This window comes from Juglans regia, chromosome 16, assembly GCF_001411555.2.
Source record: "Juglans regia cultivar Chandler chromosome 16, Walnut 2.0, whole genome shotgun sequence".
NCBI lineage: Eukaryota > Viridiplantae > Streptophyta > Magnoliopsida > Fagales > Juglandaceae > Juglans > Juglans regia.
Window position 1 is genome coordinate 7,596,380 of NC_049916.1, and position 15,190 is coordinate 7,611,569.

The 15,190-nt window shown below is 36.4% G+C and overlaps 1 protein-coding gene across 2 annotated transcripts; it reads left to right on the plus strand.

Annotated features, from left to right (window-relative positions):
- Positions 1-1,083: 1,083 nt before the first annotated feature.
- LOC108995510 (putative clathrin assembly protein At2g01600) lies at positions 1,084-14,958 on the plus strand. 2 transcript variants are annotated; one of them, XM_018971088.2, is made up of 15 exons: positions 1,084-1,333; positions 1,513-1,582; positions 1,710-1,807; positions 9,924-10,062; positions 10,196-10,323; positions 11,240-11,335; positions 11,469-11,519; positions 12,130-12,195; positions 12,324-12,389; positions 12,531-12,611; positions 12,714-12,794; positions 13,025-13,183; positions 13,297-13,378; positions 13,477-13,598; positions 14,329-14,958. In XM_018971088.2, exons 1-15 carry the CDS (start codon positions 1,244-1,246, stop codon positions 14,677-14,679), a joined length of 1,680 nt encoding a protein of 559 aa, XP_018826633.1. In that variant the 5' UTR covers positions 1,084-1,243; the 3' UTR covers positions 14,680-14,958. The 2 variants fall into 2 exon arrangements, with proteins under 2 accessions (XP_018826633.1, XP_018826634.1); XM_018971089.2 differs by having other exon boundaries at positions 1,085-1,333; positions 11,243-11,335.
- Positions 14,959-15,190: the final 232 nt, after the last annotated feature.

Consider the following 15,190-nt stretch of genomic DNA (forward strand, 5'->3'; position numbering starts at 1 on the left):
TTTAATTTCTCTTTTAAAAAATATGATCACAATTGAAATGTTAAAAAAAATAAAAATAAAACTCTAAATATAACCATAATCAAATACTAGATAAAAGTCTAATCTATTAAAAGTCAAACTCATAAAAACAACTGTCTCAACCATAAAAAGTCCTAATTATCTCATATAGAAATGATCCCGAGTATTTCTCTCGATGTCATTTTTTTTATTTAGTGATTAAGTAAGTATTTTTTAATAATATTATAAAATTTTTAAAATATTTAAGAATATAAAAAATACATAAAAAAAGATAAAAAAAAAAAGACATTTAACATTCTCAATGGGCAACACCGGAACCATTATTGGTGGCTCTAGCGCTGCCCTTATTTTAAGGGCAGCGCTACTAAAGTCCGTATTTATTAGAATACAGATTTAATAAATAAGATTTAATAAATTTTGCTTAACTAAGGGTTTTGCAAGCTTGTTCATATCAATTACTTATTGAATTATTCTACTCAATAGCTTTACATCATATATATGTAAATGTCGATATTTCTTTTTCATTTTTTTTATTTTTTTTTTGTGTATGGTGTAAGACTGCTTAATAGAATTTTTCTTACTTATTTCTCCTTTTTAATCGACTGAATATCCATTGAACATTCATCTCACTCAACTAAGCATTAGGCGAGATTGAGCGAAAGTTGGTGTTATAAGAGTTTTCTATTTCTAAGCCATTGTTATTCTCTAAACTCTTGAATGCTTTTGATAGCTATGCATGTGCATAAGTGGCTATGCAATCTTTTAATTTTAAAAATTTTATATGTAATCATTTTTATCTATTTTTTTAATATTTTATTAATAATTGATTGAATCATTTTTTATAATATAAAATAATTATTTTGACCAATTATTAGTGTAGTGCATAAAAAATACGTAAATAATTGTATATAGTTAATTTTTTTTTAATAATAAGCAGGGTATGTTCATTTAACTGTTTAATAAGATGCGGATGGAGGGTTCAATCGTGATTGAAATTAGATTGTAATTAGATTATTTCTTTCTATATTCAAGACTTTAACTAACTTTAGAAAAGAACAAGAAGAAAATAAAAAGAAGAATCAAAGAGTCCTAATTTGCAGGCTGTCCTTCTGTCCTGTGATCGATTCTTCTCTCTCTCTCAGGAGATAGAGAGAGAGAATCGAGGAGTGGAAACCACGTATTCCAATTCCTGCTAGACAGACACGCAGATTTCTCAGCGCTAAAAATGGGGACGCTACAGACTTGGAGAAAAGCCTATGGCGCCTTCAAAGACACCACCAAAGTCGGCCTCGCCCATGTCAACAGCGATTACGCGGTTTTTTTTTCCTCTCTCTCTCTCTCTGTTTTTTTTTTTCTTCTTCTTATTTTTGATTTTTTTCTTTTGCTTTATAATTCAATCCACGCTCTTCGGAGTTTCTTCCACAATTCTTCACGATTCGATTCGTTCTTTTTGAAATTTTGAGAAAAAAAAAATTGTCTTCCCCTAAAATTTAGGACTTGGATGTGGCCATAGTCAAAGCTACGAACCACGTGGAGTGCCCACCCAAAGAGAGACACCTCAGGAGTGAGTACAAATCCATTCCCAATTTATGTTTCTCTTTTTTCTTGTGTTTTTTGGTGGAGGAGGCGGGGAGGATGAGCTTTTCAAGTTTGGGGATTATATGCGATTGTTATTTCCACTTCTATTGCAGAGATTTTGGTTGCCACGTCCGCGATTCGACCCCGTGCCGACGTTGCTTACTGCGTTCGTGCACTTTCCCGTCGATTGGCAAAGACGCGTAACTGGACGGTATACTTCTGTGTATTTTACTGTGTATGGTTTAGAGGTGTTGGTTAATGTTTTCTGAGTTTGGCGGTATGGGTTGCTTTCTGGTTAAGTTGCTATCCGGTGATTTATGGGTTTTTTTAATTGATATATTTGTTATTGTTTGTATGTCTATCGCTTTACATTGCCTTCTTTAAATTGCTTAAGAAACTATGCGATTTAATCCCTCATCTAGCTATATTGTCGGAAATTTGCATGGCACATGATAAATGTTCGGAAATGAAGGCTTGCATTTTCTATCTGATGAGTTGTCTTGATCTAAATAGGATCCTACAAACTTCCACTCGCATGTTAAGTTAAATCTGTGGAGTCTTCCCCAAGACCATCAGGACCTAAGAAGTTATACGATTCTTTCCCTATGTTTTTCCCATGAAGCTATGTTGGACCTTTTTAACTGGATTTATATGATGCTTGCTGAACCTTTGCACTTGTTAACCATTTGAGGAATTCATTAATTAGGTGGATGCTATAGTTAGGGCCAATCTCAAGATTAGCATCACAATGATTATAAAAGACGTGACCATTTGTTTGCTGTGTCAGCCTTATTGGGTTTTGAGCTTCAATAACTAGTCCTTTTTATTTTAATGAAGTTTACTGTACATTTTGTGATATTTCGTCTTTTTCTTTTTTTTTTCATTCATCATGTTGATTGGATAGTAGAGGATTAAATGACTTTTATGAATTACACGTTTCATGCTATTCAACCTCATTTACAGAGTTTTGTTTTGAAATTCCATTGCTACTCTTTGAACAATTTTGGGCTTGGAAAAGTTGAGAACTTTTGTAAGCTTGTTCTATAAACGAGAAACGAACTACCCATGGGAAATTTGTCTAGGACTTCCAAAATTTTGCTCTTCAAATTTCTTAAAATGTTGTCTTAGAGTAGTTTTAAGGAAATAAAGGCATAATGGGTGTTGTTAATGGTTTGGGTTCAGTAATTATGTTGAAACCAAAGTATCATGCCAAAATTTATAGTTCAGTTGTGGAGCTTAAGTTTTGAAAATTTCCGATGTACTTTCCATTTTACAAACTTAGGATGAAGGTTGGCTTCAAGTTTTTTCGACTTAAAATGTCCATTGATTTTAAATAAATTAACAAGCAAATAGACCTAGTTTTTTCATTCATTGTGCAAATTCTCTTAAATGAGGCTTCTCCTAGAAAGGTTTTTGCTGCTCTAGAGTTTGCTTGCTCCATGCTCTATGCACTCAAACCTTGGGAAATTGCAACTCCAAGGAGTGGCGCGGTGGTATTGGGGTGAGTTGTATGAACCAAACGACCTGGGTTTGAAACTCCTCATGCACTTTTGGGGGCATTGGACTGGAGGAATTTTCCCTTGAATTACCGAAAGTGCATTTGTGAGAAATTCCATGCTAAGGGCCTCTGCATTTCCGGGATTAGATAGGACTTTGTCCTAGACACCTAGTGCCAATAGAAAAATATAGGAAATTGCTTGTGGCATGGGAGTTTGGCCTATTGCCAATGGTGCGTAAATTGTGTTTTCACCTTGTAACTCATTTTTGAGTTTTGATTTCAGTTATGCTATAAAGAGGACCTGCTTGTGCTATTGTATAACTTTTCCAATTTTTTTCTTGGTAATTTTTTAATCATGTGGATCTAGGAGCTCATTTGGGAGTGGCTTTAGTAATTTTTGAAACATTGGTGTAATGCCCCGGTCTCGTGTGGGTCGGAGAATTACTTCTTTTACTTCTTGTTACTTAAAATCATATTTCAACCATACAGTCATAGACTCCAAATTTTCAATGACTCATAGGACTCTCTGTTTCAAATCAACTACTCCAACATAATTATTCTAAATACCACAAAATCTCAAAATAAATATCAACTTTCCAAAATACCAAGTCGACAGGGCAAAACAAAACTACTGAATAAAATTCTCTATAACTAAAGTACCATCTTTGTACTTAATCCACTATGCTCACGTAGCCTTATACATACTTTCAATTCTTGATTCTCACCTGAAACATTCAAAACATCTGAAAATATTGTGGAGATAAGGGGTGAGTTATAACAACTCAGTAAGTAGAGAACATACACTAATATGTAGACATGAGCCTTTTCAGAGAGTTCAGAATGCAGTAATAAATCATTTCAGTTTCAATATGCAGATCTCAAAATGTGATCAAAATATCAGAGCAACATTTCAAATTGTTCATATTTAAAAACCCTTTGGCATAACATGGCTGAACATCATCATCTTATCATATTATTTCATATTAGATCGTATCGTATTATATCATATTACCATATAATCTCATATACCATGTTTAACCCCCATGGTAGGGTTGTGCTATCCTCGGTAACCAAACCAGGCAGTATCAGAATGTGAAATTTTCTCTTATTCATTCTCAGAGCCCTGAGTGTGTACACAGGAAAGAACACGTAGAAAAATCACTTTGTTTCCAAAGTGGGTGCACTCATATGAGAGATGTTGATACCAACTATATAACAGAATTAGAGCCATCGTATTAGAACTAGAAACATAATTAGATACAAAATCAGTACAGAATCATAAAGTCATGTCAAAGGTTTTTCAGATGCATATCATATCAAACATAGTGCTGAACATATTCATATCATTTTCACATAATCAAAAACGGATTCAGAACATCTTTATATAATATGTACAAAATTCTCAGCTTTCATATTCGCTCTTTTGCACATTTCAGAAACATCATGTCAAAATATTGCTTATGTCTACATTAGTCATGCAAGAAAACATTTTGTCTTTTATACAGATTTCATGAGTAATGTAGAACACATAACTGAGGTGGTTTTCATATTTCTTTTCAAACATGTCATGCATATTTTCATAAATCAACCTCAGTTCATTTCTCTTTATGCAAAGTCTAGTATAAAAATCCCGGACTTTTTAAAATTCTTTGAATTTCCTCACAATAGTGCCAAGAGAGTATCAATTGTCATCTATAAAATAGTCATTCAACTTGCATAAATTTCCCATGGAACACGCACTTCGCAATTCAATCTGAAATACTTAAAATAACCTATTTTAATTTCTCAAAACTTAAAATCTTCGAAACCCTAAAAATATCGTTTCTCCAAACATTTAAATTTTCATATAATTTCCCAAGCAATTGCACGGTTAAATCCTAAGATCATATTACTCCATAAATTGATCTTATAATATTGTCCATGCAAACATGTGAACTTGCCACCAAAATATACTCATTAAATCCTGATATCCACCGAACTAAAACCCAACTCAAAACATGGTTTAACTTAATAATTCAAGCCAAGTGGAAATATAACTTTGCCATGGATTATAGCTCGAGGACATAAAAGGAATTACATAGAACAAACTTTATGGTTTCAAGAGAAGACTGGACGATAGATGTAACTCGGCTCCCAGAATTGCAAGGACTTATTGGCTAATCGTATGTTGAGTAATACAATAACAAGTACCTTTTCGGAGAGCAATAGGTGGAGAGTCTGAAGCATTAGGTAACTTAGGATCTGAAGATGGGGGACAAGGTTGGTAGAGGCATGGGAGCCGGGAGTCGTAAGTGACTTGAGTACACCTGTAAAGGAACAAGGGAAGGCACTGAGGAGGGTTGGGTAAAAGTGGGTGAGTGTGTAGGAGAAAGGGTAAGAGTAGATAATGGTAGAGGATCACACTCAACAAGTGAAGATGTGTTCGAGAAATAAGGTATGGACTCAAAGAAGGTGACATCAACACTCATGAAGTAACCTCTAAGAACATGACTATAGCAGTGATATCCTTTCTGAGTCCGGGAATAACCAATAAAAAAACACTTGGTAGCACATGGATCAAGAGTATCAAAGCTTAGGCCAAGGTTATGAACATAGCAAACACACCCAAAGATTTTTGGAGGGAGAGAAAAAGATGGAGAGAAAGGGAACAAATGGAGAAGGGAGAGGAACCATCGAGGACTGATGAAGACATACGGTTAATAAGGTGACACGTAGTAAGAACACCATCACTCCAAAAACGTTTAGGAACATGCATGTGCAGTAAAAATGCTTGAGTTACATCTAACAAATGGCGATTTTTGCGTTCAACCATCCCCTTTTTTTGAGGTGTATAAGAGCATAAAGTTTGATGAACATTTCCTTTATTACTTAAGTAAGTAGCAAAGACATTAAATTGATTTTCTTTAGCATTGTCAGAACGCAAGACTTGGAACTTTTTGTCTAAATTAAGTTTTCATTTCTTCCGGTGACTTTGAATATGGAAAGAAGTTCAGATCGTGCCTTCATTAGAAACAACCATGTCATACGAGAATAGTTGTCAACAAATGTAACAAAATACTGAAACTTGTTTGATACAATATTGATTGGTCCTTATATATCAGAGTGAACCAATTCAAAAGGACTAGATGATTATCAACTTGAGGTACAAAAGACACACGATGGTGTTTGCTAAGCTGACATGCTTCACAAGGAAAAGAAGACACATTTCCAAGATTCCTAACTTGACGTTTCAAAAGAGTAAGAGATGGGTGTCCAAGGAGGCAGTGTCGTTCAAAAGTAGATGATGATGAGGATGTGAGGGCTTGAGTGGGTGACTGTTTGACATCAAGGTAATACAGACCACCAGCTTCATGCCCTGTGCCAATCTTCTTTCCCGTCTTGAGATCCTGAAAGATACATACAGAGGGATAAAAGGTCACAGAACATTGAAGATTTTGAGTAATATTACTAATGGACAGTAAACTAAAGAAAAAACTGGGAGCGTATAGAACAGATGACAAGGATATAGAATCAGTGAGGTTAGTGGATCCAATGCCTGTAACTTTAGCAAAAGAACCATTAGCAAGAGTAACACTCTTTGGAGATGTCATGGTATCTAACTTAGATAAAGAATAAGAGAAATTAGTCAGATGTTCATTAGCTCTTGAATCAATGATCCGTGGATCTTGAGTAGATGAGACAAGACATGCAGACTCTGGACCTGAATGGGCAAGAGTAGCTATGGAAGATGAAGCCGCCCGTGTGCGACCCAAAAGCTGATCATACTCATCCTTCAAAATGCTAATCATCTCTGGAGTCAGGTTGGAGCTCGTTGATGGTGACGTAGCATCTTGGCAAATGGCCTGATTAGTGGACCTAGATGGTCTACCATGTAGATCCCAACAATAGTCCAACAAGTGGTTAGTGCGATCACAATGGGTGCACTTATGAGATTCATGACCTCATGTGCGATTATCTCTGGCATTGTGTCCCCCACATGCACCTCTACCACCCCTGCCTCCACGCCCACCATGAGCAACATAGGAGGTAACTAAAACGGATCTCTCATTACTTTGATCAAAAGACAACTGAGATACTTGTCCAGATAATGTGGCAAGTTGAAGTCGGGAGAACACATAAGGAAATGAGGGAAGCTGTGGACTTGCCAAAATTTGTGAACACATCGACTCATACTCAGGTTTTAAGCCAACAAGAAACCGAACAATATTAAACTCTTCACGTTGTTGTAGCATATTTGAAACATCAGAAGTGATAGGTTAATACATTTTGAGTTCTTCACATATGCTCATCACTTGAGAATAATATTCTTCTAGGCCCAAAGCACCCTATTCCAGCCCAAAGAATTGCTGACACAACTCATAAATACGGGTTATGTTCCAAGCACCCAAATACATCTGTTTGAGATGCCTCCACACCTCTTGAACAGTGTCAAAATGTATTAAGTTAGTGCAAATATTAGGTTGAATACTTTTTTTTTTTTATAAGTAATATTAGGCTGAATACTGTTCAACATTAGGGATAAGATTTGAGCATCTTCTTGCTCCTATTGAGCAAATGTAGAACTAGTTGAGTCAGGCATTGGATCAACCAAGTGGGTACGAAGACCTTGCATTTCAAAAACATTTCAACAGATTTTGACCACAACATATAGTTTTTTTCATTCAACTTCACCGAAGTCATAGACATATTAAAGTTTGGTGCAAGAGACAGTGACTCAAATTTAGTTGCCATGGGGAAAAATATCACAATTTAACTTGGAGACAAAGAATCCACACAACTTAGATGAAAAACCGAGAAACACAATTTGGAAAAGTAGAAACCCAGCTTAAGTACCCAAGGTTCAAATCTGTATCGGGTGGAATCAACTTGTACCGGTCGAAACAGGCACGTATCAGCTCAGAATCGGCCTGTATCAGGTCTGAACCAGGATGTATTTGGCCTAAACCGACCTGTATTGAGTATCGTCGGTACTGGCTTCAAAAGTAACCTTAAATAGGGAATACGTTATCCTAAACAAGGATAAGTGAAGCTGGGTTTATCGCATTCTCGTTACCAAATGGGTGTTATACCACATATAGGAATAAGCTCTTACTCTAGGTTGGGGTCATATGCACTCGAGGATTGGATAGTTGAGACTTGCAACCAAACACCTCGAGACTTTGACATGCTGGCGACAAACAGGCCTTTCGGTAGCCGATGATGACGTAAAAATCCCTGGAGTGCACATACAACAATGGAGAGCTCGATTTTGGTGCCTAGTACCGGAGACGCCACCTAAAGAGCACCAGAAACACCTTGAGAAAATCTACCGGCCGCCGACAACGAAGAGGAAAAACCACCGGAGTGCATAGATGATGACGGTGATAACACCACTAACCACTCTGCTCCACTAACCACCACTAGCTCTGTCGCACAACCACCACCAAGTGACTACTCAACGCTTTAATACCATGTAGTCGTACATAGAATACTTCTGGTTATTCATTGATGTTCAACAGCATATACATACAACATACAAATGACAATTATACCCTCATAGTTACACTAATTACAACCATGTCCTCTTTACACTAATTACAACCATGTCCTCTAACATAAGACCAGAATTTGAATCATGTATATGTAGCCCAAATATTATGAATTTCTACTTATCTACTAGGGTGAACTGTTTTTCTATAACCGGTAACCAGGCTTTACAATTGCAAGTTGTGGGATGTCATATCTAAGGTTTATGAATAGAGATATCCCAAGGACAATGTTAAGGGGATGAGACTAGTTGTATGGTGACTACTAATTGCTTTTACTAATTGCTTTCCTGCCTGTTGGCCCTTGGTGGGGTTGAGATCAAGCTATACCTTTGCCCATCTTGAATTTATGTGCCTGATTCTATTTAGCAGGCTTATTATAGGTCTGTCTCCCTCAACTTATAAGGGTGCCACAATTGTCACACTCAGAAATAGAGTTAAACCTCTATTCCCCTCTCACTACACCTTGACCTTGTTTGCGTAGGGAAAAAAGAAGGAATGATGATACATGAAAGGATTAGCTGTTTTCTGGGTTATGGTCAATCCATGCTGTCTTTGGTTGATGTTTTGTGTGGTCTAGCCCTTTTGTGTTGTGTATACTGACCCTTATGTGTTGCTGTAACATGTGGTCTCTTGTTAGTTTGCTTATTTAATAATATTTTATTCCAAAGAAGGTTCTGGGTTTGTTAGAAGACATCGTATGACCTGTCATTGTTAGATGGGTGTTTATGCCAATTTGACTAGGATAACTTGCTGCTACATTGCCTTTTCATCGTGTTCCATGCATCCAACATTGTCCTAATGCATGGGCTTCTACATGTATGAGATATTTTGGTCTCATTGGATTTAGTTAGGGCATGTCATGGTGTTTCCAAGATTTGTTGCAATTCCTAGGACTAAAAGCTAGTATATTTACTGGTTAAGCTACTACATAATGATGGATAGGGAGACTCATTAGAATTTACAAATTGGTTCTTTGGACTCTTCATATTATTGTTCATTAAGGGATTTCATCTGTTTTTCATGCATTTGAACTATGGACCTGGACTATGTTAAAGTTCGATTTCGTAGTTTTCTTTTAGTGTGGTACGCTGTCTGGCAGTGTCTTATCTCTGAGTTGTATAATGTTTCTTTTAAAATGTGTGTATATTGAACTCATAGCACTCAACATTTCAAATTTGAGGTTATCTTTTTAATGTTTTATATTCAATGATTTACTTATCTCATGGATAAAATATGCTTATATTTTTACCGATCAAAAAAAAATATGCTTATATTTTTGTCAATCTCTTCTTTTTCAACAGGTGGCATTGAAAACGCTGATAGTCTTCCATAGACTATTGAGGGAGGGCGATCCTACTTTAAGGGAAGAACTTGTGAATTTTTCAGAGAGAGGGTGCATACTCCAGCTTTCTAATTTCAAGGACGATTCAAGTCCAATTGGTTAGTTTCGACATGGTTATCTCTCTTCTCTCTCTTTTGCTTGTTAATACTGGTTCTAACTAGTGTACTTAAACTATCATTCTATTAGTTCCCCACTTCTGAATTCTTAGTCTTCCCCTTACCTTTTCTTCAGCTTGGGATTGCTCTGCCTGGGTACGCACTTATGCATCGTTTTTGGAGGAACGACTTGAATGTTTTAGAGTTCTTAAGTATGATATCGAAGCTGAACGTCTACCAAGACCTTCCCAAGGGCAGGACAAGGTACTCTACTAAATATATATTCCTTTTTACTAAGATGGGAAAGTTACAAGAAAATAAAACTTTAAGCAGTCCTAATTACACTGCTTGCCTTGAAAGAACAAATAAGGGACGGTGAGCAAGTGAAGTTAGAGATGATTTGGGTTTGTACAGTCTCAAATGGGAGTTTGTTTTTTTCCCTTTGCCTTTTCTTTTAATTCAGCACCTTTAAATTATCTGTTAGGTTATTTCAATGGCAGTTGATTTATTAGGATTTGATGACAGTTGCTATGTGTTATGTGTTCATTTGCTTCTAGAAAATGCTGTTTTTCATTCACCTCATACCTGGATGTAATGGTATTAGTCTCTTAAAACTCCAAGCCCAAGTAACTATGTTTGGTGCATTGTACCCCTAGTTTTTTCCACACTGCAATGCAGTTGCTGTGTGTGTAGCCTCTTAGGATTATGATCAATTGACAGAGAGATTCTATTCCATTGATGCCAACCAGAAGTGCTATAGATTCCTTACATTTTATCTGTGTTCCCCATCCCCCTTGCAATAGAAACTTTGAAATGTAAACGGTCAAGTGCATCTGTGTCCTCTCTTAAGGCATAATTTAAAAGCATTGACCACTCATTTCAAGAATGTAATTGCTTCTGTCACTTTATTATTTTCCTTTTTCTTAAATTTTTCAAACTATTATTGGGGACCATCGTGTTTTGTATGGGTAAATTCAAGATTCTTTGTGACTGTAGTCTCCTGTTGGTGGGGACTTGTATTTTTTGAAATCAAGGAATTTGTAGTCTCATTTCGTTGATAAGAGTGTTTGTTGGATGTCCAATGTGAAATGTATGGGGCTGATAACGTTCATTGCTTCAGATTCATACCTCACTCTTACCCGCTCCTTACCTCTAGTTTTCTTCTTTCTTCTTTCACTAGCAGGGCTACAGCAGAACTAGGGATTTGGACAGTGAAGATCTTTTGGAGCAATTACCAGCTTTACAGCAACTGCTTTATCGTCTTCTTGGTTGCAGGGTATTTTTTTTTTTTTGCCCCGTGGATATTCTGTCTTCATATTTTTCTACACTTTTTGGTTTGGATATTTCTCGGTTATCTGTAGCATATTAACGTGGGCATAAGCAATTTGATTTATTTTCTGCTTTGACAGCCAGAAGGAGCAGCTGTTGGTAATTATATTATACAATATGCTCTGGCTTTGGTATGTGTGGCATTTTTGTCAGCTTAATTTTTTTTTTTGTGTATAAATTGTGCATTTGAATTTACACAGATCTATTTCTTGAGATGTTAAAAGGAATTTTGTTACAAATAGATTATGACGAGTCCAATTCATACTGTTATGCATGACCACCAAAAATGATTCAGCAGTTCCTGTATTTTCATGTGATTGTAGATGCATTCAAATGACTTACTAATACTTGTGAAATCTTTAGTTACATGTTGAGATTTAAAGCATGTCCTCCCCTTTCTGTCTCTCTCTCCTTTTGTTCCTTTTTTTCAGTTGGTGTGGCGTAGAGAGATTTTTTTCACAAGTGTTTATGGACTTGAGGAAAACAAAAGCGGACTCCCGTTTTTATGTTCCTGTACCCTAGCCTCTACTCTATCATTTATTCTGTCAAAGAAGAGCAAAATCATATAAATCTATTAGCCATATAATTCTAAGCGTTCTTCTTTGTTTTTGTTGCGCCCAAAGCATACAATGGATGGGTATATTTCTGCAGGGTATACTTTATTGCAGGAATTCAGTCCAACGCTTATTAAGAACTTTATCTGAATTTATTCATGACATTGTTTATATCTGCCATTTTCAGGTACTGAAAGAGAGTTTTAAAATTTACTGTGCCATTAATGATGGGATTATCAATCTTATTGATAAGGTGAATTGATTTGATCATTTGAGGGAGTGTTACTGGTTGGAACGCCATTTGTTGTTTATATTTTCCTCTGTAAAAAATCTGATCTGATTGCACTGATAAAAGATAACAATAATCTGATCTCATTGCAGTTTTTTGAAATGCCACGACATGAAGCTGCCACAGCCTTTGATGTTTATAAACGAGCTGGCCAGCAGGTGCGTTATTCCTTGGTTCTTAAAAACATGATGCCAAGTACTGATTCTTGGTTGATAGCTATATTTTTCAGTCTTACTGATTATGATAGATCTAAGGTCTTAAAAGTCAAGTTCAGAAACAAACCTAGTTTTTTGCTGCAGGCATCAAGCCTTTCTGACTTCTACACCATTTGCAAAGGATTGGAACTTGCTAGGAACTTCCAGTTTCCTGTTCTTAGAGAGGTATTGATGTTATTAGTGTCTTGGATGTTTGTTAATTTTGGGTTATTTACCTCTCAGTCATTTTTATTTATTCTATTAAGTAATTATGCTTACCTTTTGTAGCCTCCACAATCCTTTCTTACAACCATGGAAGAGTATATAAGAGAGGCACCCCGGGTGGTGACTGTTCCAAATGAGCCATTGGTGAGTCATTGTTTTATAACAAGCTAGAACATATAGTCCATCCTCTGAAAAGTGTAATACAGCTTTTGTTATTGGTTGGATTATATTCATTTATTACATTTGTAAGCAGACAGTCCGTGTTTTGTTCCCTTTGGATTTTCTTAATGTTTTATTGGCACTTATCAACCTAGAGATGTACCATTGCTGTATGAGGACATGCTTCAGAACTAATAAGTGGTCATTATGGCCAGCTTCAATTGACATACAGACCAGAAGAAGACTCTTTTGAAGAGACAAAAATATCCAGTGATGAACCTGAGTCAGCTGCTTCATTTAATGCTGCTGTACCTAATGTTGAGATTACCCAGACAATGACTCCTCAAAAAAACTTCGAAACTGGTGATCTACTGGTAAATCTTACGTTCCTAATTTCATTAATTCAGTTCATTTTTTGCAGATTTTATCCAGTTTTTTGTCACTGACACCCCTCCCCCACTTTTTTACTCTTTTTGGTTGACTTCAGGGATTGGATTATAACACTGCTGATGCATCCACAATCGAAGACAGAAATGCTTTGGCCCTAGCCATAGTTCCGTCAGATCCTGGTCACATTTTAGTTCTCGTTGCTTTTTAATAATACTACACAAGCCATTTTATATGGTCTTTTATTTACGTAGTATGGTGTTACTTCTCATCATTGCAGGCACTGCCCCAACATTTGACTCTAATGTTGTTCAAGCAAAAGATTTTGATGCCACTGGATGGGAACTTGCTCTGGTCACCACTCCAAGCAGCAACATTTCATCAGTTAATGAGAGGCAATTGGTAGGCCCTTATTGTCTGTGTCTACTATTTGTTCTTCATACCTTTTGTGGTCATTTTAGTGATGAGAAGTATTAGGTCTACACACAAAGAAGTTTACATGCTGATGTGGCTTAATGTGATACGTCAGATTTACTTTGCAATAAAAAGAGCTTTCCAATCTAATAAATCACATTAAACCACTTCAGCGTGTAAACTTCCCTTGTGTAAGATTTGTGTGTAAACCAAACATTTCTCTTTAGTGATATACAGAATCTTGACGTAGTAATTTTTCTCAATGGTTGATTAACTGTCTTAAAGAGTGTATGCATGGATATTTTTGGTATGGCTGTTGGCCAAGATATGTCTGCTTTTTGTATAGAGAATGAATAACACATACTTGGAAGTAAGATTTGTTATCTACTTTTTCTCTTCTATTTTTTTTTTCCTTTTCTATATGTGGGGACTTGGTTCTGTGTTAAGACATGCATCCCGGCTTGGTTATGTGAATCAGACATGGTGCAAGAATTTAGACTCTTACAGGGATTTTTGTTTGAATATTCGTGATCATACTACATGAGGCGTGTCTTGTTTAAATTTTTTTTTTCTTTTTTTTTTATCTAGTCAGGTATTAGAGACTGTAAGTTAATGAAAGTGCTTGCCCTTTATGTTCCCGAGTTTTTGGGTAAGGTTTTTTATGTTTTGGTCTGGCATCATATGGTTTTAACTGTTTCTTGCTTCCAATAAATGCCAGGCTGGTGGATTGGACACCCTCATTCTAAGCAGCTTGTATGATGAAGGAGCATATAGAGCTGCGCAACAGCCTGTTTATGGAGCACCAACCCCAAATCCATTCGAGGTACAAGATCCTTTTGCTCTTTCAAGTAGTATTGCTCCACCCCCTGCAGTTCAGATGGGAACGATGGCTCAACATCAGGCCAACCCCTTTGGTCCGTACCAACCTACCTTTCAGCAGCAGCCTCCACAGCACATAGTGATGGCCTCAACTAATCCTTTTGGTGATGCAGCATTTGGTGCATTTCCTGTGAATTCTGTTGCTCACCCACAAACTAGTAACCCATTTGGAACCACTGGCCTGATATAAAAACAATATTTGAACATAAAAAGAATGGTATGTTTGTCAGTGAAGCTGGGTTTCTATTTGGATATGAGTGCAGCAGTCTGCGTAGGATGTTTGTCCCACAGCCACAGGAGAAGTTTTTTTAGGGTGTGAATAGCCAAATTCATAATCATTAGCTGATACAATTGACATTTTTTGAAGTGATGTTGGCGGTATTTTAACTCATTTATTCTTTTCGGAAATCAAAGATATTGATATCCCTAATCTGAGCAACTTCTTTATCCTGTTTGTTTGGTTGGAGAACTGCTAGAAGTTTGTTCCATCAGACACCACTTTTATTTTAGAGGATAGAATTCTTATCCTAAGACTTGTATCCGATCAACACTCGAAAAGATGAAGCCATTAGTTTATTTCTAATGTTGAGGGCTGACTGTTAGAGCTCACTTTGCATTGTTGCTAATGCTTCGATTTAGTGCCTTTAGAAAACTATACACTAAATAAGAGTTCCTTTTGCAAAGTATATTCTCTATACTAA

What these genes read in the sequence shown, in the direction of transcription:
- LOC108995510 (XM_018971088.2), top strand. Translation starts at nt 1,244, where the DNA reads ATGGGGACGCTACAGACTTGGAGAAAAGCCTATGGCGCCTTCAAAGAC. An exon ending in CAAAGAGAGACACCTCAGGA is followed by an intron (nt 1,583 to 1,709) that starts GTGAGTACAAAT and finishes CTTCTATTGCAG; the next exon opens with AGATTTTGGTTGCCACGTCC. An exon ending in TTATCAATCTTATTGATAAG is followed by an intron (nt 12,196 to 12,323) that starts GTGAATTGATTT and finishes ATCTCATTGCAG; the next exon opens with TTTTTTGAAATGCCACGACA.